Source organism: Onychostruthus taczanowskii, unplaced genomic scaffold (assembly GCF_017590055.1).
Source record: "Onychostruthus taczanowskii isolate IOZ18803 unplaced genomic scaffold, ASM1759005v1 scaffold43, whole genome shotgun sequence".
In the NCBI taxonomy this organism is placed as follows: domain Eukaryota; kingdom Metazoa; phylum Chordata; class Aves; order Passeriformes; family Passeridae; genus Onychostruthus; species Onychostruthus taczanowskii.
The window spans coordinates 5,401,042-5,424,133 of record NW_024501792.1 but is presented as its reverse complement, the minus strand read 5'-3'; the positions used below and the strand labels follow the sequence as shown (position 1 = coordinate 5,424,133).

The 23,092-nt window shown below is 55.7% G+C and overlaps 2 protein-coding genes across 4 annotated transcripts; one reads left to right on the top strand and one right to left on the bottom strand.

Moving 5' to 3' along the window:
• Positions 1-1,304: 1,304 nt before the first annotated feature.
• Positions 1,305-11,355, top strand: SLC37A2 (solute carrier family 37 member 2). 3 transcript variants are annotated; one of them, XM_041413848.1, is made up of 18 exons: positions 1,305-1,432; positions 3,303-3,384; positions 3,494-3,581; positions 3,938-4,016; positions 4,209-4,344; positions 4,727-4,803; positions 4,898-5,064; positions 5,447-5,484; positions 5,706-5,885; positions 6,021-6,111; positions 6,189-6,251; positions 6,730-6,815; positions 7,619-7,667; positions 7,963-8,036; positions 8,531-8,609; positions 8,688-8,785; positions 9,670-9,734; positions 11,116-11,355. In XM_041413848.1, the coding sequence occupies exons 1-18, from the start codon at positions 1,374-1,376 to the stop codon at positions 11,129-11,131; spliced, it is 1,527 nt and encodes a 508-aa protein (XP_041269782.1). In that variant the 5' UTR covers positions 1,305-1,373; the 3' UTR covers positions 11,132-11,355. The 3 variants fall into 3 exon arrangements, with proteins under 3 accessions (XP_041269782.1, XP_041269781.1, XP_041269780.1); XM_041413847.1 differs by lacking the exon at positions 11,116-11,355 and adding an exon at positions 9,996-10,108; XM_041413846.1 differs by lacking the exon at positions 11,116-11,355 and having other exon boundaries at positions 9,670-9,973.
• Positions 11,356-17,227: 5,872 nt separating this feature from the next.
• Positions 17,228-21,345, bottom strand: TMEM218 (transmembrane protein 218). Its single transcript, XM_041413891.1, has 3 exons — positions 21,239-21,345; positions 20,989-21,091; positions 17,228-17,773 (listed from the first exon to the last, which is right to left on the bottom strand). Exons 1-3 carry the CDS (start codon positions 21,340-21,342, stop codon positions 17,639-17,641), a joined length of 342 nt encoding a protein of 113 aa, XP_041269825.1. The 5' UTR covers positions 21,343-21,345; the 3' UTR covers positions 17,228-17,638.
• Between the last annotated feature and the right edge of the window lie 1,747 nt (positions 21,346-23,092).

Genomic DNA, 23,092 nt, shown 5'->3' with positions numbered 1-23,092 from the left:
TTTGAAGTGTGAAAGGAGGAGAGATGAGGTGCCAGGGGTCATATCTCTTAGGGGAGGTTTTTTAACCTTTCCCTGCTCCCTTCCTTCCCTTTTCCTAGGGCTTCTGCCTGCCACTTGGATCACCTTCCAGAGCCAGGTATATATTGTTCCCTCCTCCTTTTCTGTGTGAGGCCCTCTCTTCCAGAAGCTTTGTACCTGACCCACACTCCCATAGCCTCTACTTTGCTCCTGAAAGGAAGGAGCATTTTTCTAGTAAAAAAATTTTCAGACCTTTGCAGGAGTGCCTGGAGCAAGATGGGTTTTCCCAGAACTGCCTGTGGTGAGGTAATGTGGTGCTGGGCAGAGGTTACTCCATACCCTGTCATTAATATTTACTCCTTGCTGGCCTCCCTCTCCAATATTAACCACGGCAGGAAGGATGGGTGGCCGAGCGTGCCGGATCATTTCTTTTCCCCGTTCCCATCCCATTGGGCACAAAGCAAACCCACCTCTGGTCCAGAGGTAACACAGAGCCAGGGACTGCTCCTCGGTTCCCCCTGGAGAATCATTCACTGAGGGATCTGTGGTGGCTAATGCTGTTTATTAACAGCTGCTTGCGTCAGTGCTGCAGCCCCAATTCAGGGTGTTGGAGTGGGTTTGGAAAGGGCAGGATCTGCCCCGTGAGGGGGCAAGGAAGCAAAGGGCTAAAGCTGTAAATGGGTTTGTTGTAACTGATTTCAGCTCTAGGGCAGCTGAGGACAAGCAGTTCCTTGGCAAGTCCCCAGGGAACTTGCTCAGGCCCTGGGGACCGCTGTTCCTACCTCTCTGGAGTGATCCCCAAAGGGGCTGTGGGCTGATTCGGGGCTTAGTTAAAGGAATAAATACAGCTGTTGTGGTTCCTCATCCTCAATCTGCCCCTATCAAGATAAATGGGATACTTTGAAAGGGGGTGGAGGAGAGAAGGACTCCCGACATCCCTGGCCGTAACCCGAGCCGTGTCTGGGGTCGCTCAGTCACCCGCAGGGCAGTGAAGCCTGTTTGGGGGTTGCTGGGATGGGAGTGAAAAAGTTAAATCTAGGGGTTTTTTCTGCTGGAAAATACAGCATCTGGGGAAGCTCAAAGAGCCCCGGGGGCACACGAAAAGGGCTGCTCGGTCCCTTCGGGCCTGTGCCGCCTCCCGCTGCCCAGCGCGGCCGTTCCCTCGTTCCAGCCGGATTTGAAGGCGATATTTGTTTTAGAGGGACCGAGGGCAGCCTGGTTCACCCCTCGCGGCCGAGGAACCGGGGCCGTGCCCGGGCAGGGCCGGGGCGGGACCGGGGCCGGCGGGGCGGGAGCGGCGGCCCCGGGGGCGGTGAAAAGGAGCCGGGGGTGCCCGAGTGCCGCCGCCGCCCGCCATGAGGGCAGCGCTCGCCCCCGGGGTTCGCCTGCTCCGCGCCCTCCCCCGGGACAGCCGGTGAGCGGGAGCGGGGAGCGGGATGGGGCACGGCACGGGAGTGGGACTGGCTGTGGGTGTAGGGACCGGGACCGGGACCGGGACTGGCTATGGATATAGGGATCGGGATCGGGACTGGCTGTGGCTGTAGGGACCGGGACCGGGACTGGCCCTGGGTGTGGGGACTGGCTCTGGATCTAGGGACCGGAGCCGGGAGCGGGGTCGGCTCTGCGCAGGGGGATCAGGACTGGTCCTGGACATAGGGACTGAGATCGGGCAGGGAGGGTGTCGGCACCGCGATAGGGACGGTCTCTGGAACAGGGCTCGCTCTTCCGTGGACCAGCACTGCAATAGAGAGTGGCCCTGGACATTGGAGCCAACACCAGGATGGGCACCAGAACCGGCACAGGGTTCAGCCCCGGGTTAGGGAGGAGGGGTGTCATTCCACTGGGGACTGGCAACCACTGGAAGTGGAACTGGGATAGAGACTGGCCCTGGGCATAGGGACTGGCACTGGGATGGAGGCTGGCCCCGGACCAGCAGACCGGCACCAGCACTGGGACCAGCACCAGAGACCACTTGTCTGGGGACTGACATGGACAGGGATGAAGGGTCACTCCCCCAGAGCCCAGCATTGCCTTCAGGCACTGGACCCAGCTGGGATCAGCTCACACCGACTGCGGCCCAGGGCTTGGGACTTGGCCTGGGAGGGGGAACCTCGAGGTGGGCAGCAGCACCCACCAGCCTCCAGATGTCTCAGGCCCTCACACTCAAAATTCAGTGGGATGTGGCCAAAACAGAAACCTTGCCTGCTGCCTTCTCTTTTGATGAGGTGATGGGACTGCTGCCCATTTAATTTTGAGTAATAGTTGGATTTTTTGGAAGCCCATTGCCAGACGCCCCCCCCCTGCTTTTCCATCTGCTGGAATTTTCCCTGCCAGAACGTGTAGGGTAAAAAAAAACTGTACACCCAAGTGTCTGACCCAGGGGGTGTTGCATGTGAAGTTTATCTTCCCCTTCCCTACTGTGGCCTCTCTGCTCCTCTTGGATCAGCCCTGCAGCCACTAGCAGCGATTTTGGGTGGTTTATTCATTTTTTGGGGTGGGAAGCAGCAGTTTCTCAGCCACAGTGCAGCCTTGGAGCTGGCACCACAGCGCAGGGAGTTGCGCTGGATTTGCAGGACACCCGTCACTGCTGCAGCTCCAGGGAGAAGTGAAACTGCAAAGAGGAGCAGAATGGGCCAAAACCACCAAAAGAAAGGTTGTTTTTTTTTAACTTGGAGCAACCCCGTGACATGTTTGTGTGCTGCAGCTGCCCCTGACTACTTGCATCCTCTGTGCTGCCATAAAACTCTTCCTGAAGGCAGGATAGCTCCTGCAGAGATACTCATATTGCTCCAGAGAGTGCTAGATCCTACTTGGGATTCTCCAGGCTTTATCTGTTAGCTCTGATGGGTGCAGCATCCCCATTTCCTGAGCCCAGACTCCCCCTTTCCCTGCATTTAATCCAAGCAAAGGGGGTGAAATGGCTTTTTGGTGGAGGAAGGGGAGCTGGTATTGCTTTTTTTTCCAGCTTATCTTTGATTAACCCTGGCAGTGATGATGAATCAGCACAGTTTCCACTCGTGACACCAGGAAGGCACTTGCTCACCCTGTGTTTCGGTGGGATGTAACTGCTTGAGGAGGTGGAAACACTGCTTGATGTTCCCCACAAAACTCAGCTGATCTTTTTAAGCCACATCCTGGGCTTTTTTGGGGGGTCTGCTCACTTCCTGACCAGCTCAGCTGAGCTGGTTCAGGTTACCAATCCAGTAGAAGAGTCTCATTGGCCTCTGAGGCCACTCTTCCCTGTCCTACCAAACCCTGACCTCTCTGCTTCCTTCCTCCCACAGCTATCGGGGACTGACTCTGGTACTGACCTTCCTCTCCTACACCAGCTACCACCTCTCCCGAAAACCCATCAGCATCGTCAAGGTGAGCTCCAGCCTCACCCCTGCTGTGGGGACAGGGAGCCTGCAGAGGGCACGTGGGGAGGAGAGTGCTGACAGCACTTTGATTTCACCCCCCCTCTCTCTCCCTGCAGAGCCAGCTGCACCCCAACTGCTCAGCCTTGGGCCCGAACCCCCACAATGACTCCAACAGCACCACCTGGTGCAGCTGGGCCCCCTTTGGTAAGGCTGAGCTCCCCCAGGCACCCCAAAACCCACACTTGTGGCAGCCAAGTTGGGCTCCCCTATTCCCTAATACCAGGTCGTGGCCAGGGTTTGGCAGGGAGCCAGCTGCTCATTAGGCACCCGGAGGTAATTAAGTGATGAAGATCTGTCCCATGCCCCTGGGCCAAAGGGCAGCAGCGGGTGGTGAAGTCCAGGACAGGACCAGGTCCCAGTGCCGATGGCACCTGGCCATGCCCCCAGAAGCCCCCATGGAGACCAGGCTTTGGGGAAGGGGGGACAATGAAGCCAGCAGCCACGGGGAGGGGACACAAGGTGGGGGCCAGCCTGAGGTGGCCCTAATATTTGTTTTCCAGATGGGGACAACTACAAGGAACTTTTTGGGGCACTGGATAATGCCTTCCTGGTGGCCTACGCCATCGGGATGTTTATCAGGTACTCAGGGCCTTCCCCTCCACTCACCAGTTTGCACCAGTCTGGTGGAAACTGGTTTCCATTGGGATGGGGTCATGCTAACAGGAAAGCAGCCAGGGATCCGCTCAGGATTCGGGTACTGGCTCGCTGTGATAATGCCCATTGCTGGCATCACCCGTTCAGCTTCTGCTGTGCTCTCCCCTGTCTCTGCAGTGGCATTTTTGGGGAGCGCCTCCCTCTGCGCTACTACCTGTCGGGGGGAATGGTGGTGAGCGGGCTCTTCACCGCCCTTTTCGGCCTCGGCTACTTCTGGGACATCCACGTCCTCTGGTACTTCATCGTCGTGCAGGTGTGTTGTGCCTGGGCTTTATCATAGTCTTTCAATGACCTCAAGGGGTTGGCGTGGCCCAGTTTCTGAGCAGGGCAGCGCTGAGCGTTTCCACTCCCCGCAAAACCTGGCTGTGCGTGGCGTGGGCGTCGAAACCGCCGGGCGTGCCCGTCTCTGAGCGCTGCGGGCAGCTGGTTTGGCAACCCCAGCCACTCCCGGTTTAGCCATGGGAGCCATGCCAACGGCCCCAGGATTGCCCCAGCAGGGAAAAAACAAACAAACCAAGTGTTTTCTTAACAGCTTTGGATAGGGGTGGCTGTTTTCCAGCCCAGCAGCCCAGAGCAATGCAGGGCTGCGTGGCTGCGGTCGGTGCGTGCTGGGTGATGCTCCCATCTCTTGCCAGGTCTGCAATGGGCTGGTGCAGACAACAGGCTGGCCTGCTGTCGTGGCATGCGTTGGAAACTGGTTTGGCAAAGGAAAGTGAGTTTCTCTCCTATGTGTCTCATGCCAGTCCTGGTCCCTGTTGACCCTGGCAGCCACCCCAGTGCCACTGACCCGGCTGTGTCCCCACCAGGAGAGGTTTGATCATGGGCATCTGGAACTCGCACACCTCCGTTGGCAACATCTTAGGGTCGCTCATCGCCGGTGCCTGGGTTTCCTCTGCCTGGGGCCTCTCCTTTATTGTGCCTGGCATCATCATCACCGTCGTGGGTATCATCTGCTTCTTCTTCCTCGTGGAGTGTGAGTGTTGTCATCTGGGGCACAGCAGACAACCAGTATAATACAAACAACTTTCCACCTTGCCCATCTCTAAGCATTTTTGACAATCCCAAAAACTTATTTCCAGCCTGTGGCTAGCAGGGATGTGGATCTGACCACCATGGGGATGCTCAGTATCATTTTGGGGTTGTCCAGGCAGGCTCATCCCCTATACCAGTCACTCCTCTGAGCCTGCCTTTCTAGGAAATACCAGGGGAGTCTTTTGGGTTTTTACTGGGGAAGAGAGTACCCAGAGATGCAGCCTAGACCTGGGGGTTCCCAGCCCCTGTGAGGTGCTGGAGGGAGAGCAGGTGGAGTGGGATTGCTCCAGGCTCTCCTCACAGGGTATTCTTTCTCCGTGCAGATCCTGAGGATGTTGACTGCAATCCACCTCTGCATCACGTGAGTCACGCTGATTCCCAGGGGGCCCGTCCTGGGCTGGGTGAAACAAGAGGGTCATCAGGTTGTAACGGCAGGAATTAGAGCAATGTTCAGCTGTCACAGGGGATGGTTGTTGCTCTTCCACTGGGAGCATCCTCTGGGTCATGCCCCAGCAGCAGAGCCAATGTTTCAGCCTCCTCCAGCCACGAGAGCCACATGTGCTGCTTTTGCCTTGATTTTAGATGGCTGCTGATGAGGATCCTGGAGGAGTGACCACCAGTGAGAAGGATCCTGAAGCAGTCATCTCCAATGAGGGCCCACACAGCCTCTCAGGCCAGAGCAATGTGGACCACTCCAAGAGCCCCAAGGAGCCAGCTGAGGAGCCTGAAGCCATCAGCTTCCTTGGGGCACTTCGGATACCTGTGAGTGCTGGGATGGAGGAAAGAGCAAATCCAGAGCAGCTCAGAGCATCCACAGGGCAGAAAATGGGACAAACCCACCATCCAGAGGAGGCAGGGGTAAGGAGGCTCCTCTGATGTCCCCTCCTCTCCTCCCAGGGCGTAGTGGAGTTCTCCCTGTGCCTGCTCTTTGCCAAGCTGGTGAGCTACACCTTCCTGTACTGGCTGCCCCTCTACATTGTCAACGTCGGTGAGTTTTGGGGACAGCAAGGTGCGAGTGAGCCTTGCAAGGGAAGCATCTCCTCACCCCTCTCCTCTCCCCCACAGCTCATTTCGGTGCCAAGGAAGCCGGGGACCTGTCGACCCTCTTTGATGTCGGGGGTATTTTAGGTTCGTCAATGTACCGGGATGGAGGGATGGGTCTGGGATGATTTAGGGACAATCCTGGCCTTGACCAGCCTTGGCTGGTGCCCCCCACAGGCAACACCATCTCTTTCCCCCAGGAGGTTTATTCAGTGTTCACAGCACTCAGCAGGCAGCAAACGCCCATCCCTTTTATTTTGGTATCCATTTGTTTTGCCAACCATCACAGCCTCTTTCCTCAGGTCTCACTTGCTCAGGCTCCTTTTCCTATTGTTTGCAAATGTGGAAGAGATCAGGGCGGCATGGAAGTGCAGAGAAACCATCTGCAGGGAGGAAGTGGAAGGGATAAATCAAAGCTCTTCACTCTGACATTATTATGTTTAACCTTGGGGGCATACTGGTCAGAAGATGGGGATGAAAGAGCATCACGTTGATTTGGGGCTGAGCCAGGGCAGAGCTCTGCCTTTGGGGCGGTGTGAGTGACACCTGTGACTCTTTCTTGTAGGGGGGATCTTCGCTGGCCTCATCTCTGACTACACTGGCGGCAGAGCCACCACGTGCTGCGTGATGCTGGTGGTCGCTGCTCCCATGGTGAGCTGTCACATGGGCTCAAAACCCATCACGAGGCTTTCCTCTGCTCCGGCTCCTTTGAGTCACAGCTGCCTTCCTCTTCCCAAGTGCCCGGGATAGGCTGGTCACGCGCTCGGCTGAGATTGATTCACGTGCCCAGATGTTCCTGGGAAGGATGTCCAGCTCTAGGGGCTGGGGAGGGATTGCAGAGACCTTGACAACTAAAAACACCCTTAGGTTTTTCCATCCTGCCATAACTCTTCTCAAAGCCTTAGGGGTCCCACCGATCCAGTCCAGCTTTTGTCTCTTTGATTTTCATCCCAAAAGCCCCCATGCCAACGGCCTCATGCTCCACTGGAACTTGGCCTGGATGTCCTTCCCAGGCACCTGCACAGAGCTCATTTGGCTTTGCTTCCACAGCATGGTTAATTAGCTGTAATCCAGTCCTGGCTGGCTCTGGGGTGGGAGCCTCTCCTGCTGAAGGAGCTGGCACGTGCTGGGAAGCAGAGGGGCTGCGTCACGTCCGCGGCCCCGAGAGCACCTTTGGGGCAAATTATGTCTGGCTGCAGCTGTGGGACGTGGCAGAGCCTCACTGGCCATAAATCGTGGCAGCACCTCTGCTTGCCAGCTGCCAGGTATTTCATCATGCCAGTGGGATGCAGAGGTCAGGGTGCACTCAGCCCCCCATCCCAGCTGGTGCTTGGCACAAGCAGTAATTCAGGTCCCCACATTCTCCATCCCATTCCCAGGGTACTGCTGCAAGGAAAACTCTTGGTAAAACAGCTGGAGTAGCCATAACTGGTTCACCTTTTTCTCTTTTCCAGCTGTTCCTGTATAACCATGTGGGTCAGAACGGCATTGGCATATCAATAGGTAAGGAGCTCCATGGTGCAGCTTGGTCCTGTCACTGAAGTGGTGCTGGAAGATACTGAGGATTCACCTGCCTTTGTTCCTCCTCTTGAGCCAGGCTCCCAGGCTGAATTTGGGGGAGGGTGGTGTTGGATGAGTGTTCACTGCCTGCTGAGTGGGATCTTCATGGGAAAGTGGAGATGCACAGGAGACGGATGTGTGGGACAGCAATGTCCACACGTGGGGTGGGGATGATGCATCCAATGTCCTGCTGCTCCCTGCACCTAAAGATTTCATCTCTTCCCGGGTTCCTCTGCAGCGATGCTGATCATCTGTGGTGCTCTGGTTAATGGGCCCTACGCGCTCATCACAACAGCGGTGTCGGCAGATTTGGTAAGAGGTGCACCTCAACCCCGCCACGCTGCCCTTGCACACCCAGAGCCTGCTCCCTCTTTCCCAGAGGGATGTTTTGCTGGGATTTTTGCACTTTACCTTTCTTTTCCAATGCCTCTGAAGCCCACTGGAGAAGGGCAGAGCTGTCACACCTGGTGTTGCTCTCCACACCCTCCCTTAAATACAGGGCTTTTTCCTGTTGCTTTTTCACCTTGGCCACATGACTGTGTTTTAGCTCTGCTGCATCTTTCTCTGAGCACGAGCAGAGTGGAAATATTTGGTGGCAGATTCCCTGGGAATTTCTGCCTCCTGTTGACAATCCAAGTTTTGCCACGGTTTGGCTGCAGGCAGCATTTGAGTTTGGTCTTCCTGTCTGTGGCTGGGTCTGACACATGGAAATTGCTGCCTGGGACATTGGCTTCACTCTGGAAAATGCTGGCTGTGCACCCCAAAGCTGCTTTTTCTCCTGATGTTTTATCCCTCCATCCTTCCAGGGCACCCATGAGTCTCTCAAAGGAAATGCCAAAGCCCTTTCGACTGTCACGGCCATCATCGACGGCACGGGATCTGTTGGTGTGTCCTGGGGGGTGCTGGGGGTCCTGCTCCCCTCTCAGGTGTGAACAGGGCTAACGTGGCTCGTGTGCCCCCCAGGTGCTGCGCTGGGGCCGCTGCTGGCAGGGCTCATCTCTCCCACGGGCTGGAATAACGTGTTCTACATGCTGATAGCAGCTGATGTCCTGGCTTGTCTGGTAGGTGTCACCTGGGCAGAACTCCTTTGTCTGCCCTGGGGTGTCACAGGCTCCCTTTTAGCTGCCTGCTCACTGCTGGAGGGCTCAGATGGTTCTCAGAAGACATCCAGGCACAGGGCAAAGTGCAAAGGCCTGTATTGGCTCTTGGTTTTCTCACCTTTTACAGAGATGGGTAACTAAGAGGTGTTTTAAACACCTCTTAGATAGTTGAATTATTCCTTCCTCACACCAGGCACTGTTTTGTTAGTTTTCTCAACTTTTACAGAGATGGGTAACTGAGAAATGTTTTAAAATATTTTATTCTATTATCAGTCTCAATAAATAGTGAGTCACAAAAAACTCAACACCATTCCATCAGAAACTAACCTATCTTCTAGTTACAATACCTTATAAATGTTTTTCAACCTATTAACTTTTACTACACAATATTACTATTACTTTTAACACTAATCACCTGTATTTCTTCCCCACATAGTTCTACTACAATACATTTTTCACAATTCAAATTCTCTAAAATATTTAATCTTTCTTCAAAATCATACTTTGAAACCTAATAAAACTTACTTGTACTTCAATCTCTTTCTCTCAACAATGTCATCTCCATTCCATAACCTTCCTAAGGTTACACACCTTATCTCAGTATTTACATACAAATATACAAGACTGTGTAAACTTTCTGTCAAGTTTTGAGAATTCTTTACAAATCTATTCCCCCCAGACTCCAGACCTCTGCTTTCACTTGGCTTTTCCTCCTCGCACAGGTTTAGTTCATAACCTTTGCTGGGCAGAGCTGTAGAACTGACCGGCTGGTGGTGGGAATCGTGCCGGGGCTGGAGGCTGCAGCGCCCCAGCCTTGCAGCGACCCTGCACCCTTGCTCTTGCAGCTCCTGGCTCGCGTGGTGGTCAAGGAGGCGCGTGGCTGGTGTGGCTCCATGGCGAGGCAGAGAGGGTACGTAGCTGCCAGCCCAGAGCGGCCCCCGGTGCCGCGCCGCCCGGGCACGCTGTCGCTGCTGCTGCTGCAGAAGGATGTTTGTTACCCCTTGCTGTCGCTGCTGCAGCTTCGCGTGGGCATCGCCAGCCCGCCTGCCCCGCGCCCTGGGGCCACTGAGACGCTGCCACCTCCAGCCGGGGCAGCGCCTGGGGGATTTTAGCCAGCTGCACCTCAAAAAACACTTGGGGTGCTAAACACAGTGTCCTTGTGTCTTTGTAGCTCTAGTGTGCAGCTAACAGAGTCAGTGATGGATGGGAAGTAGCTCGGTGTAAGTATCTTCACTTGAGCCCTGAGGATTAAATGCGAACACAAGCCTGATCCATTCTGATTCTGAGTTTCACTTTGCAGGCTCAGCCTAGAAATAGCCACTGCTCCAATCATTTAGGGCCGAGATCAAGATTTGGGAATCAAAAGATCAAATTGCAATGGCCAGGGAAGAGTGTGGGAGGAAGCGGGGAGAGGGAGATGTGGCTGGGCAGCGCATCCTTTAAATCCGGCTGATTTAGCAGATACTGGCCCAGATGCCCAATCGATTGGCATTGATTAATGCACTTGAAAGGACTGAATTTATAGGCTTTGCCCACCTGTGCAACTGAGCTTGATTACACGCAGCCAGGGCTGGCTAATCAAATCTGGGTGAATCACTGCAGCGAGTGTATAAATAATCTCCAAATCAGCACTGCCCTGGCTCCGATTGCCACCAACATCCCCATGTGACATCTAAAGGAAGGGGCCACCGCCAGTCCTGGCAGTGGGGCTGCCGGACCCCGACCCCTGCGGACATTCCGTCCCTTATGTCTTGTGTTTGCAGGTGACAGACCAATAGTCTGGGCCTCGTGCTGCGGTAAGTGCGGCCCAAATCTCCTTCTCCGGCTGCCGGTGGAGGGCTGCCAGGCTCTGCTCTCTGGTGCCGGGGCTGGTTAGGGTGACGACTGTCCTAGGGGATGACAGCAGCCGCGTTGGCACCAAACGCTGGCTGGTTTCTGCTGGGGGGAGCGGCTGGCTCATGTGGCAATGCTGCAGTGTCTTCAGCGCTTTGGGGAGTGTCTCTGGAGCAGCTTGCAGAGAAGAGGCACAAACGCTGTAGGATTTTTGGGGACATTTCAGCTTTGGCCGGAGACACAACAGTGGCTGCATCTCCTCCTCGCGCCTGCTTCTCCTCCTGGTGGCGCGGACGGGGCTGGGCTCTCCCGGCACAGCTGTTTTCCCTTTCCATCTCCGGCAGCATCGCAGTGCCCAGCATCGATCGCAGTGCCCAGCATGGATCGCAGTGTCCACCATCGCTCCCAGCCCGCGGGGCCGTGCCGCCGCCCTGAGCCGCTCGCTTTTGTCCCCGCAGGTTTAAGGAGTTCTGACGCGTCCCCTGCGGCCGCCCCAAGGCCGGAGCGAGGAGCGGCCGGGGCACACGGCAGGGAGCGCGGGCAAAGCCGCAGCCCGGGCACGGCCCGCGGGCTCGGGGCCACCACGGCTTGGCTTCCCACGGAGGAAGGGCGAGGAGTGGTCAAGGGGCCCTGGCCAAGCGGTTTTCTGGGTCAATTCTGCACCATCGGCCGTTTTATTAATAAAAACGTGGAAAATCCGTGTGGCCACTCCATGCCGTGTCCTGACAGGCTCGGCCAAGTCTGTGAATACCTGGGGGCAGCGATCACGCCCCTGTCCTTGCTTTCCTCCATGTGCAGTCTCTTGTTTGTGAGCCTGGCCCATCCGGACCCTGCTTGGTATTCCGGGTTTGGATCAGGAATGATGCCAAATCACTTTAGGCACTGCCTCACCAACAAAAAGCTGCTTCTTTTACACAGGGAACATCCCTGGGCTGAGCCCAAATTAAGCTAGGTTTTCTCCTTGACTCATCCCCCTGCAAAAAAAACCAAAAAAAAAAAAAAAAGAAAAAACAAAACAAAACCACTCCATGCCGTGTCCTGACAGGCTCGGCCAAGTCTGTGAATACCTGGGGGCAGCGATCACGCCCCTGTCCTTGCTTTCCTCCACGTGCAGTCTCTTGTTTGTGAGCCTGGCCCATCCGGACCCTGCTTGGTATTCCAGGGTCTGGATCAGGAGGATGATGCCAAATCACTTTAGGCACTGCCTCACCAACAAAAAGCTGCTTCTTTTACACAGGGAACATCCCTGGGCTGAGCCCAAATTAAGCTAGGTTTACTCCTTGACTCATCCCACTGCAAAAAAAACCAAACAAAAAAAAAAAAGAAAAAACAAAACAAAACAAAAAACAAAAAAAAAAAAAACCAAAAAAACCCCAAAACCCCAAAAAAAACCAAAAAAACCAACAAAAAAAACCCCCCGGTGTTTTTCCTGATTATTAATGTTCCAAAATCATACCATTCAGCTCCAAAAGAACATGCATCAAGCCGCACACCGAGGTGAAATGTTCGCACACTGTGGCTGCTCTCGGGCCGGTGCGGCAGCTGATGATCTTCCTTGGGAGCCTCCTAATGAGGAGCGGCCGCAGGAGGTTCCGGCGGTGCCGCTGGCCCAGCCCCGCAGGCTCCCCGGGCAGCGATGGGGCTCAGCAGCCCCCACGGTGTGAGCTGGCTGAAGGCAGGGCCAGCTGTGCAGCCAGCTGTGTGCGCCGGGGTGCGGCTTTGATGTGCACGGAGCAGGGGCGTGTGGAATCCACGGGGTGTGGCTGCCTCCCCTGGGATGTGTTTGCTGTTCCCTGGGATGTTCGCTGTCCCCTGGGGTGTGTTTGCATCCCCCGGGAAGTTTGCAGTGCCCTGGGATGTGACTGCAGTGTCCTGGGATGTGTTTGCATCCCCTGAGATGTTTGCAGTGCCCTGAGATATGTTGGCATCCCCTGGGATGTGTTTGCAACCCCCTGGGATGTTTTCTGTCCCCTGGGATGTTTCCAATCCCCTGGGATACGTTTGCTGTCCTCTGGGATGCGTTTGCAATCCCCTGGGATGTGTTTGCTGTCCCCTGGGGTGTTACTGCAGTGTCCTGGGATGTGTTTGCAATCCCCTGGGATGTTTCCAATCCCCTGGGATATGACTGCATCCCCTGGGATGTTTCTGTCCCCTGGGATGTGTTTTCTGTCCCTTGGGATGTGTTTGTATCCTCTGGGATGTGTTTTCTGTCCCCTAGGATGTGTTTGCATCCCCTGGGATGTGTTTTCTGTCCCTGGGATGTGTTTGCATCCCCTGGGATGTGTTTGCATCCCCTCGCCACCCGGGGAGGGCGCCTGGCTCCGGCGCTCTGCCCAGGGCAGAGCAGTGCCCGGTGCCGGTGCCGGGGGCTCCGTGTGTGACAGCGATAAATTGCAGCTCTAATTGACTTCACCTCCTTGAATCTTGACCCGAGGAGAAAACATCTGGGCCTGATGCGATTTTATTAAGTGCTGATTTCATCAGCAAAGGGGAAAAAAGCGTGGGGGAAAAAAAAGGAGGAAACTTGCTAGCCAGTTGAACCAGCTCCCTGTAAAGCTCTGAGGGGGATGGAGTGGCACAGGGGACCAGGCAGCTGGGAGAGTGGCAGCTGCAGGTTTGGGGGGGCCAAACAGTGATGGCCTTTAATCCCCTCCACTCTGACTGTTGGTGCTCAATGGGCCTTGGGGAAAAAAGCAGGAAAAATGGAGCACCCAGAGAAAAATAAAATCCACAATTGCCCTTTTCCCCAGGAAAACATCAACCCCACTGGGCTACACCCTGATGGAGCCACAAGGAGAGGTGTCACAACAGGGTCTGTCCTCAGCAGAGCCTCGGGGTGACCCTGCAGCGTCCCCAGGCTCGTGGCACACACACCCTGTGGGCACAAGGCCCTTGCTGCTGGCAGAGACCCATGAGCTGGGCTGAGGATGGCCCTGTCAGTGTGATGGAGCTTGGGCACTGCTGTGTGACCTAAAACCATCCTCTGGGGAGGGGGCCTCAAAATACCCCTTCAAGCAAAAAATCCTGTAAGTCCTGACACACATGGGGGCTTATTCCAACAGCAAGTTGGTTTGGGGATTTCCCCCCACCTCCCCTTTCTTACTTTTTTTTTTTTTTTTTTTTTTTTTTTTTTTCCCCCCTCCCTTTCCTGCTTGTTCTTTCAGCTGCTTACAATTTTTCCGGGACAAATTTAGGCCTGGGCCGTGTCCCACTTATGTTTGGAAAGTCTGAACAACCTTGGCTCCACTGCCAGGAGCGAGGAGAAAGGGCACACAGCCCATGGCAGTTTTAAACTTAAAAAAAAAGGAGCCAAATGCCAAAGAAAACTCCAGGTCTTACTAAGCTTTGGAATTGAAGGGTGAGTAGGAAGGCAGAGAGGGGATCCCCTGGGTTTGGCTTAGCCAAAAAACACTGTTTAAATGGAGCTGAGCTCCTCTGGGAGGAATGTGCAAGACAACTTGCCTTGTTCCTCCTCTGCTGGATGAGGAGCTGCTGCTTTTCCTCTGCCATGAGCCCCTGTGGCACTGAGAGCATGGACACGTGTCCACCTTTGTGATGGGACAAATCCCACCCCAAACGGGCTCTTTGGCCTTGGTAAATCAGTGTTTGGGTTTTTCTGTAGGTGACCCCACCGTCCCACAGCACAGCAATGCCATCCCCCAGGAGGCAGACGGGGAAGAGGCTGCACAGATTTTGGAGGAATGCTGCTGGTCTGCTGGGAAGGTGAGGAGGTGGCTGGGGCACGGTCTGTAATTACCTATGCAAGGAGCAGCTGGCAAAGGCTGAAGGGCTTTTTAATTAGCAGCCAAAGGCAAATCAGGATCCAACAGCAGGGAAGCTGAAGTCAGCAAAGTCAAGGTGGAAATCTGAGGGCAGTTTTTCCAGTGAGGGTAATTAAGTGCCAGCAGAGAGCAGCGTGAGACATGAGGAATTGCCGTCATTCAAGGACCTTAAATCAAGGAGAGGAGTTTCCCCTGCAGACACTCCTGCTCCTTCCATCTCTGCTTTGGCACTGCTCCCTGCCCTCCTCAGGGAGGAGGGAGCAGCTGCCCTCGGGCTGGTGAGCCTGGCACTACCTGGGCACCAGCATCCTGTGCAGGGCATCCCTGCTCATTTCTGAGACAGGCAGAGAATTTAGGGAGAGAAAAGGGCTGCTTTTCCCCCTGACCTGAAAGCAACCAGCCTGCCCTCATCCTGGCACACATGGGGTCTTTTAGCACAGCAGCTTTCTTGAGCTGAGATTCAGCCTGATGTTCTGCCTGCACCTGGGCACATGGCAGATCTGGTTCTCTGATCCTGCAGGAGGAGGGCTGGATCAGTTTGGGTTGCAGCAGGGCTCCTTGGCTTTAACATCCTCTGAGGTCCCAAAATCCTCACCTGCAACAGAGAGGTTGGGGTTTAAGACAAACCTGCCCTCCTGTGGCACGTTAATTCCAGAAGAAAGGATCAGGCTGCTAGGTGGAGGCAGAGGTGCTAGAAGGGATTATCCTCCAGGAGCTGGAGCTTTGGGATGTGGATGGAAGCAAAAAATGGCCGTTTGGGGCTGGTTGGGAAGCAGCTCTGGCTCATACCAATTCCTTGACGTGGTCTTTCCTGTTCCAAAAATAAACAGGAACCGTTTGGAAAGCCCCTATGCGGGGAGGAGCAGAACTCCCCAGAATAAATAAATACACAGAGAGCCCGGGTTGAGTTCATCCAGCTGGTGGCTCCCCACTGCCCAGGGCTCTGAAGGATGAGGATGAAGCTCAGAATGTCTCAGTGGGGGTGAGAGCACATGAGGCTTTCTCCAGTTAATGGGGTTTTTGGGAAAATGCTGAAATCACCTCCTTGAGCAGGAGCTACTGTGTCTGTCTTGCAGCATGGCTTTCTGCTCTCCCCAAAATAACTGCTGCTTTATCAGCCTTTTGACTCATTTTAGTCACAGTTAAGGGGACAGAAAAAAGCCCTTATTTGGGTTTAATGACAGTGCAAAATGGGGAATAGTTTCACATTTCTGCTGTTAGGGTTGGGTTTTTAGTGCCCCAGCTGCTTTTGCTGTGGTTTCCCTCCCATTAGCTGGACTGAAGCCCTGGTGAAACTGTGGCCTCAATGAGGCTCCCAAATCATCCCACAAACACAGGGATAACAACACAGCAGGCACAGAGCTGGAGCTGCCAGAGAAACTCCATGTTCATTAATGTTATTAACACAATGAATTCAATATGAATTTTATCTCAGGTGTAACATCAAAATCACCAGGAGACCCCAATGTGCTTGTGATGCATAAATGCTCAGCATTTCCTCAACACACTCCCTTGGACACGGGCTTCAGGACAGGAAGGGATTGAGCGTGGCTGCAGTTTGGAAAGCAGAGATGCCTCATCTCTGCTTTTTTTGGGACTGTACTAACATTTTTTAGCTGACTGAGTCAGTGCTCCGGGGTGCTGGGGCATTTTCTGCCAGGGAAGCATCACCTCCACGCCCACTGGCTCTGCCTTATCAATCCTTCATGTTTGGTGACTGGCAGCTGTCAGGACAGGGCTGGAAAAAGCCAGTTGGTTCTTTGATTTACCGTCATCAGTTCAAAATTAAAAAGAAAATCTCTAAAAGGGGAAAAAAAATCTGAGTTTCTGCCCTTAAGTTTTTGGCTGTTTTGACCCTGACCACTGCTCAGGGGTGTCTCACACTTTGACCTCACTGCAATTCTTGCTGCCTGCTCAGCCATGGAGGGCTGAGCAGCTCCATCCCTGTGGGCTGGAGAACATGAGACATAACAGAGCCCACCTCAGCCCATGACCTGGGCACCTGTGGGAGCCTCTCCCCACACAGAAGCGAGGGTAAAGGCTTCTTCCCTGCTGAAACAGTCACAGGATGCTCCAGGCCACCAAAAATGCTTTTTTTTTTCCCTGCAATTTAAAGCTTTTTGAGATTTCATGCAAGAAAACAAACTGCTGCCACGGAGGGCACAGACACTGCTGCCCACAGCTCCCCCTCAGCACAGGCTCTGCTGCAGCAGGACTGCTCCCCTGGCTTCTCCCCAAAAACAGGAGCAAAAATGGCATTCAACCCCATGGCTGCTCCTCTAAAACACAGAGGGTGTTTCCTCCCCCAAGTGGGGAAAACAGGGACAGGGAAGGTGTCGGAGGTGACCAGCAGGATCTGTGCTAGGATTGAGCAAAGGTTTGAAGTTTTAGGGTAGCAGCAACTGTGAGCCTTTGGCAGCACCCAGGGTGACACCTGAGGGCCTGCACAGGCAGGGAACACTCAGGTATCAGCAAGGGGCTTTCCATGGCTGGCAGGACTGCCCAGCACCAGCGAGGGCAGACACAGCCTCTCCCTCACTCCTGGCAGGGCAGCTTTCCTTTTGCTGTTCTGGCACCACTTGGCATTGGCTCCCCACTCCGCTCCCCTCTGATTTCCAGTCCAGGGGACCATCCCAAACAACCCACAGCCACACACTGATGTTTGTTTGGGTTTTTTTCTCAAACCCCCACGTCTGCCCCAAAAAAAGGCAGCTCTCATGGGCACTGTCACCACAGTGTGGCCAAATGTGACATCCCTGTGGAATAAATAAAGCCTGAGTCAGGGATTTCTCAAAGAGTTTTATTAAACCACAGTGAAAAAGGAGCAGTAACAAACTGCTCTTGTTTGTTACTTGTTTGTTTGTTTGCTCTACCCATGTCTTGTGGGTAACAACAACAAACCATCTCAGCTGAGTTCAGTGCACTGCACCAGGAGCAGCACAAGTGCTGGATCTCAGCTCTCTGAAAGCAGAGCAGCATTCAGATGTTCACACACCTTTGCAGGTGCACAGGCTTGAACCCCTGGGGAGGAAGGAGCTCATGCTCAGACCAAACTTTGCTTTTTAAGATGAAGCAAAAGCTTCACTCGCTTCGCTGGCTCTTTCAGAACATCAAGGTCACCTCCAGAGCAGCCTCCTGCTGTCTCTGTCTGGTTTATTCCCAGGAAATCAGGATCTCCTCTTTGCAGAGATTGCTGTCTCTAGCTGCTGTGGAGTGGCTTGGCATACACAGGCTCCATGAGGTGGTAAATCAGGAACAGGAACAGGCACCCGAGGAAGACCAGGCTCATCACAGCCAGGAGGATGAAGCGGCCAATGAGGAAGGTGTCCACAACCTGCAGGGAAGAGAAACACAAAGATCCCAGCACGTCACAGCCCCAGCCTGCTCCAGGAGCCTGGAGGGAGAACGCCACATCCTGGAAAAAGAAAAGGAAAAAGGAGGGAGAATGCCACATCCTGGAAAAAGGAACCTCTGGAAAAAGAAAAGGAAAAAGGAGGGAGAATGCCACATCCTGGAAAAAGGAACCTCTGGGGCTCCCCCAGATTTCTCTCCTTGCTTTTCATCCCTGGAATGCACAGTGGGCGACAAACGAGAACAAGAATCCCTGCAAAAAGCTGCTGGGAATGTTAATGTGGAGCAGCACAGCTCTGAGCACAGGGAAGAAGCAGCAGTCAAGCCCTGAAGCAGTTCTCCCCAGCCACAAACCTCCATTCCCTTTTAGAAGGGAGACAGCGAGAAAAGAGAAAAATAACAATGAAAAAAAAGCCATGGTAGCCAGGCAAGACAAAGAGAAGCCCACGGCCAGGAGGCTGTTTATGAAATCCCCTCTCTGCTCCCCAGACCCCCCAGAGCTCTGCTCAGCCCCAGCTCAGCTTTATCCATCGCATTAGCTCAGCCCTGGTGCTCCTGCAGAGAGTCTCTGGTGAGCCAAGTGCCGGCTCCGTCTGCACGTTTCACTTTTTAATTAGCCAATTAGCAGAGTTTTGGTGCAGAAAGCCCAGGTCATGTATTATTGATAGGCAGGGCAGGTCCAGTCCAATTGAAGATCTGTAAAAAAAAAAAGCTTTGCAATTCCATTTGCCTCCCAGGCAACAAACACGCACTGGGCTGCCCTTCATCTCACTCCTAACCTTCACAGGAGCAGGTCAGATGTGACACAGAGAGAAGAAAATAACATTACAAGTATCTTTTAGTAGGGATTTACACAGAACAAGAACCAGAAAAGCAATAATTAACACGCATTAATAATGGAACAGAGGAAATGGCACCTGAAAGGCCACAAAACTTTGTGTATTCAAGGCCCAAAGAGCTCTGGGAGAGCTCAAGGTGGCAGCTCAGACAGCCTGATCCAAAAACTGGGGGAGATCCCTGGGCCTGACAAGGCAGATGGCTTCGTGCTCAAGCATGGCACGAACCTACAGGAGAGCTGAAGAGCTGTTATTGGGCTTTAATCAGAAATCAGAGCTGAGGGAACACTGGAAGGAGAAGGACAAGGAAAGGGAATGGCAGAGGGAGCGGAGCTGTTGGAGCCGGGACGGACCAAGGCAGGAGGGCAATCCCTGCACAGAGCCCCTGGGGACGGGAGGAGGGGAGCCAAAACCCCCAGGACAGGGGGACCAGTGTGTGAATCAGCAATTCAGTCACAGAAATTAACAGTTCCCAGCTCCAGCAGCAACACAGCCTGAGCCAGGGGGAGAGCACAAAGGCAGCACGGGGATGGCACCGGGGCTCGCTCTGAGCTGGAAGCCCATTCCTGGGGCCCCAGGGCATCCTGCAGCCCATCCCTGGGTGAGGAACCATTCCCAGGGCATCCTGCAGCCCATCCCTGGGTGAGGAGCCATTCCCAAGGCATCCTGCAGCCCATCCCCAGGGTGAGGAACCATTCCCAGGGCATCCGGCAGCCCATCCCTGTGTGAGGAACCATTCCCAGAGCATCCTGCAGCCCATTCCCAGGTGAGGATCCATTCCCAGGGCATCCTGCAGCCCATTCCCGGGTGAGGAACCATTCCCAGAGCATCCTGCAGCCCATTCCCAGGTGAGGATCCATTCCCAGGGCATCCTGCAGCCCATTCCCGGGTGAGGAACCATTCCCAGAGCATCCTGCAGCCCATTCCCAGGTGAGGATCCATTCCCAGGGCATCCTGCAGCCCATTCCCGGGTGAGGAACCATTCCCAGAGCATCCTGCAGCCCATTCCCAGGTGAGGATCCATTCCCAGGGCATCCTGCAGCCCATTCCCGGGTGAGGAACCATTCCCAGAGCATCCTGCAGCCCATTCCCAGGTGAGGATCCATTCCCAGGGCATCCTGCAGCCCATTCCCGGGTGAGGAACCATTCCCAGAGCATCCTGCAGCCCATTCCCAGGTGAGGATCCATTCCCAGGGCATCCTGCAGCCCATTCCCGGGTGAGGAACCATTCCCAGAGCATCCTGCAGCCCATTCCCAGGTGAGGATCCATTCCCAGGGCATCCTGCAGCCCATTCCCGGGTGAGGAACCATTCCCAGAGCATCCTGCAGCCCATTCCCAGGTGAGGATCCATTCCCAGGGCATCCTGCAGCCCATTCCCGGGTGAGGAACCATTCCCAGAGCATCCTGCAGCCCATTCCCAGGTGAGGATCCATTCCCAGGGCATCCTGCAGCCCATTCCCGGGTGAGGAACCATTCCCAGAGCATCCTGCAGCCCATTCCCAGGTGAGGATCCATTCCCAGGGCATCCTGCAGCCCATTCCCGGGTGAGGAACCATTCCCAGAGCATCCTGCAGCCCATTCCCAGGTGAGGATCCATTCCCAGGGCATCCTGCAGCCCATTCCCGGGTGAGGAACCATTCCCAGAGCATCCTGCAGCCCATTCCCAGGTGAGGATCCATTCCCAGGGCATCCTGCAGCCCATTCCCGGGTGAGGAACCATTCCCAGAGCATCCTGCAGCCCATTCCCAGGTGAGGATCCATTCCCAGGGCATCCTGCAGCCCATTCCCGGGTGAGGAACCATTCCCAGAGCATCCTGCAGCCCATCCCTGGGTGAGGATCCATTCCAAGAACACCCTGCAGCCCATCCCTGGATGAGGAACCATTCCCAGAGCATCCTGCAGCCCGCCCCTGGGTGAGGATCCATTCCCAGAGCATCCTGCAGCCCGCCCCTGGGTGAGGATCCATTCCCAGAGCATCCTGCAGCCCGCCCCTGGGTGAGGATCCATTCCCAGAGCATCCTGCAGCCCGCCCCTGGGTGAGGATCCATTCCCAGAGCATCCTGCAGCCCGCCCCTGGGTGAGGATCCATTCCCAGAGCATCCTGCAGCCCGCCCCTGGGTGAGGATCCATTCCCAGAGCATCCTGCAGCCCGCCCCTGGGTGAGGATCCATTCCCAGAGCATCCTGCAGCCCGCCCCTGGGTGAGGATCCATTCCCAGAGCATCCTGCAGCCCATCCCTGGGTGAGGAACCATTCCCAGGGCTCCAGGATGGCCGCAGGCCCGTCCCTGGCCCAGAGACCCACCTGGGGCCGTGCCCACGGAACGGGCTCAGCCCCGGGGCTCCCCTCCCGCCGGGCTCACCTCCTCAGCGCCGGCGGGGCCCGGACTCTCGCTCTCCCGGGGGAACAGCAGCAGCGCGGCCGTGACCGCGGCGGCTCCGAGCACCACCGGCACCGCGCCGAGCCTGGGCGAGAGCGGAGCGGCGGGGCGAGCTCAGCACCGGCGGGCCCGAACCCCGCGCTCACCGGGCCCGAACCCCGCGCTCACCGGGCCGGTCCGTCCCCATCCCCCCGGCTCACCGGGCCCGTCCCACCCCATCCCCCCGGCTCACCGGGCGCGGCCGGCGCGGCCCAGCGCCATCACGAGCAGCAGCGCCATGGCCCAGAGCAGCAGCAGCGCCAGCACCCCCGGCCCCACGCCCAGCGCGCCCGCCATGCCGCCCCGCGCCGCCGCTTCTGCCTAGCAACCGCGCCGCCTCGGCCAATCAGCGCTGTCCGCAGCGCCGCCCGCGCTGTCTATTGGCTAAGGGGCAGAGGGAGGGGGCGCGGACCCCGCTTTCCCTGCCCCGCCTGGCTCTCCCTCGGCGCTTCCCATTGGCTAAGGTTGGAGGGTGGGCGGGGCTTTATGCGCGCCGCCGGAGGCGGGGGCGCGCCCGGGGCAGGGCGAGTGCCCAGTCCCGATCCCGATCCCGATCCCGATCCCGATGCCGATCCCGGCCCCGGTCCCGATCCTCATCCCGATCCTGATACCGATCCCGATTCCGATCTCGATCCCTATCCCGGCCTCCATCCCGAGCCCGATCCGGGTCCGGGTCCCGGTCCCGGTCCCGATCCCAGCCCCCATCCCGGCCCCAGTCCTATTGAATCCCAGCCCTGCTGACCCGGGCCCTATTGAATCCCAACCCTACAGACCCGGTCCCTATTGAATCCCAGCCCTGCTGACCCGGGCCCTATTGAATCCCAACCCTACAGACCCGGTCCCTATTGAATCCCAGCCCTGCTGACCCGGTCCCTATTGAATCCCAACCCTACAGACCCGGTCCGTATTGAACCCCAGCCCTACAGACGCTGTCCCTATTGAATCCCGGCCCTACAGACCCAGTCCCTATTGAATCCCGGCCCTGCAGACCCAGTCCCTATTGAATCCCAGCCCTACAGACCCGGTCCCTATTGAATCCCGGTCCTACAGACCCGGTCCCTATTGAATCCCGGCCCTCCTGGCCCCATGGGATCCCAGGATCCCGCTCCAGCCGCTCCCCGTCCCGCGGCCTTGGACCCCGTCCCAGCGCTCGGGCTGCTCCCGGTGGAACGGGAATTTCCATCCGCTCCCCTCCCGGTGCAGGCGATCGGTGCTTCCTTACCTCACCTCGGCCGGCGCCACCCAGCTCCTGCCCTCCCCGCTGCAGGGAGCACCTCTGAACACACTTTCACCCAACACCCTAAAAATTGAGCTGTGCACGCCCTCAATTATATTTAGGGCCAAAATCAGGCAGATTTCGTTAAGACAGTAACGCTGACACGGGTTTTGGAACAGGCATGCTGGGGGTCTGGGACAGCCAAGCCAAACTAGGGAGGTTTCTCAATACTGTGAGCATCTTCTAACATCAAGACAAGAGGAATTTCCTTTTAAAATGAATATTTCAGCCTGTTTATAAATCCTGTCTCCTCACCATCACGTCTTGCCCATCAGATCAAGGTCGGTGTGGTTTGATCATGACTTTATCATAGAATCTCAGAATTACATCATGGTTTGGGTTGGAAAGGACTTTAAGGAAGATCCTGTTCCAACCCCAGGCACTCCGGGCTCAGTTAACCCAAAAAACCCTAAACACTGATATTTTCTGTCTCAGCCGCTTGAAGTCTGCAATACTTTGGCTGCACAAAATGTCACCTGAGTGGGCGTTTTCTGTCGCCTCTTCCAAGGGGAGGAATAAAGCAGCGGTTAATTATTCCGTGCGGCAGCGACCTGCCTTTCCCTGTGATGAAATCGGAGTCGCCAGCATGACACCAAATGCTTCAGCAAGCAGAACACAAACTGCCTCTGACACCTGCCTTCACTTGGCATGGAGCAGCCCCCGGCTGCCAGCACATCAAAAACCATGTTTGCCTGCAGACTCCCTCCTGCTCTGCTCGCTGGGTTAACCCACCAGGGGGGCTTTCCCCCTCTGCAGCCCCTGCCTCTCTGG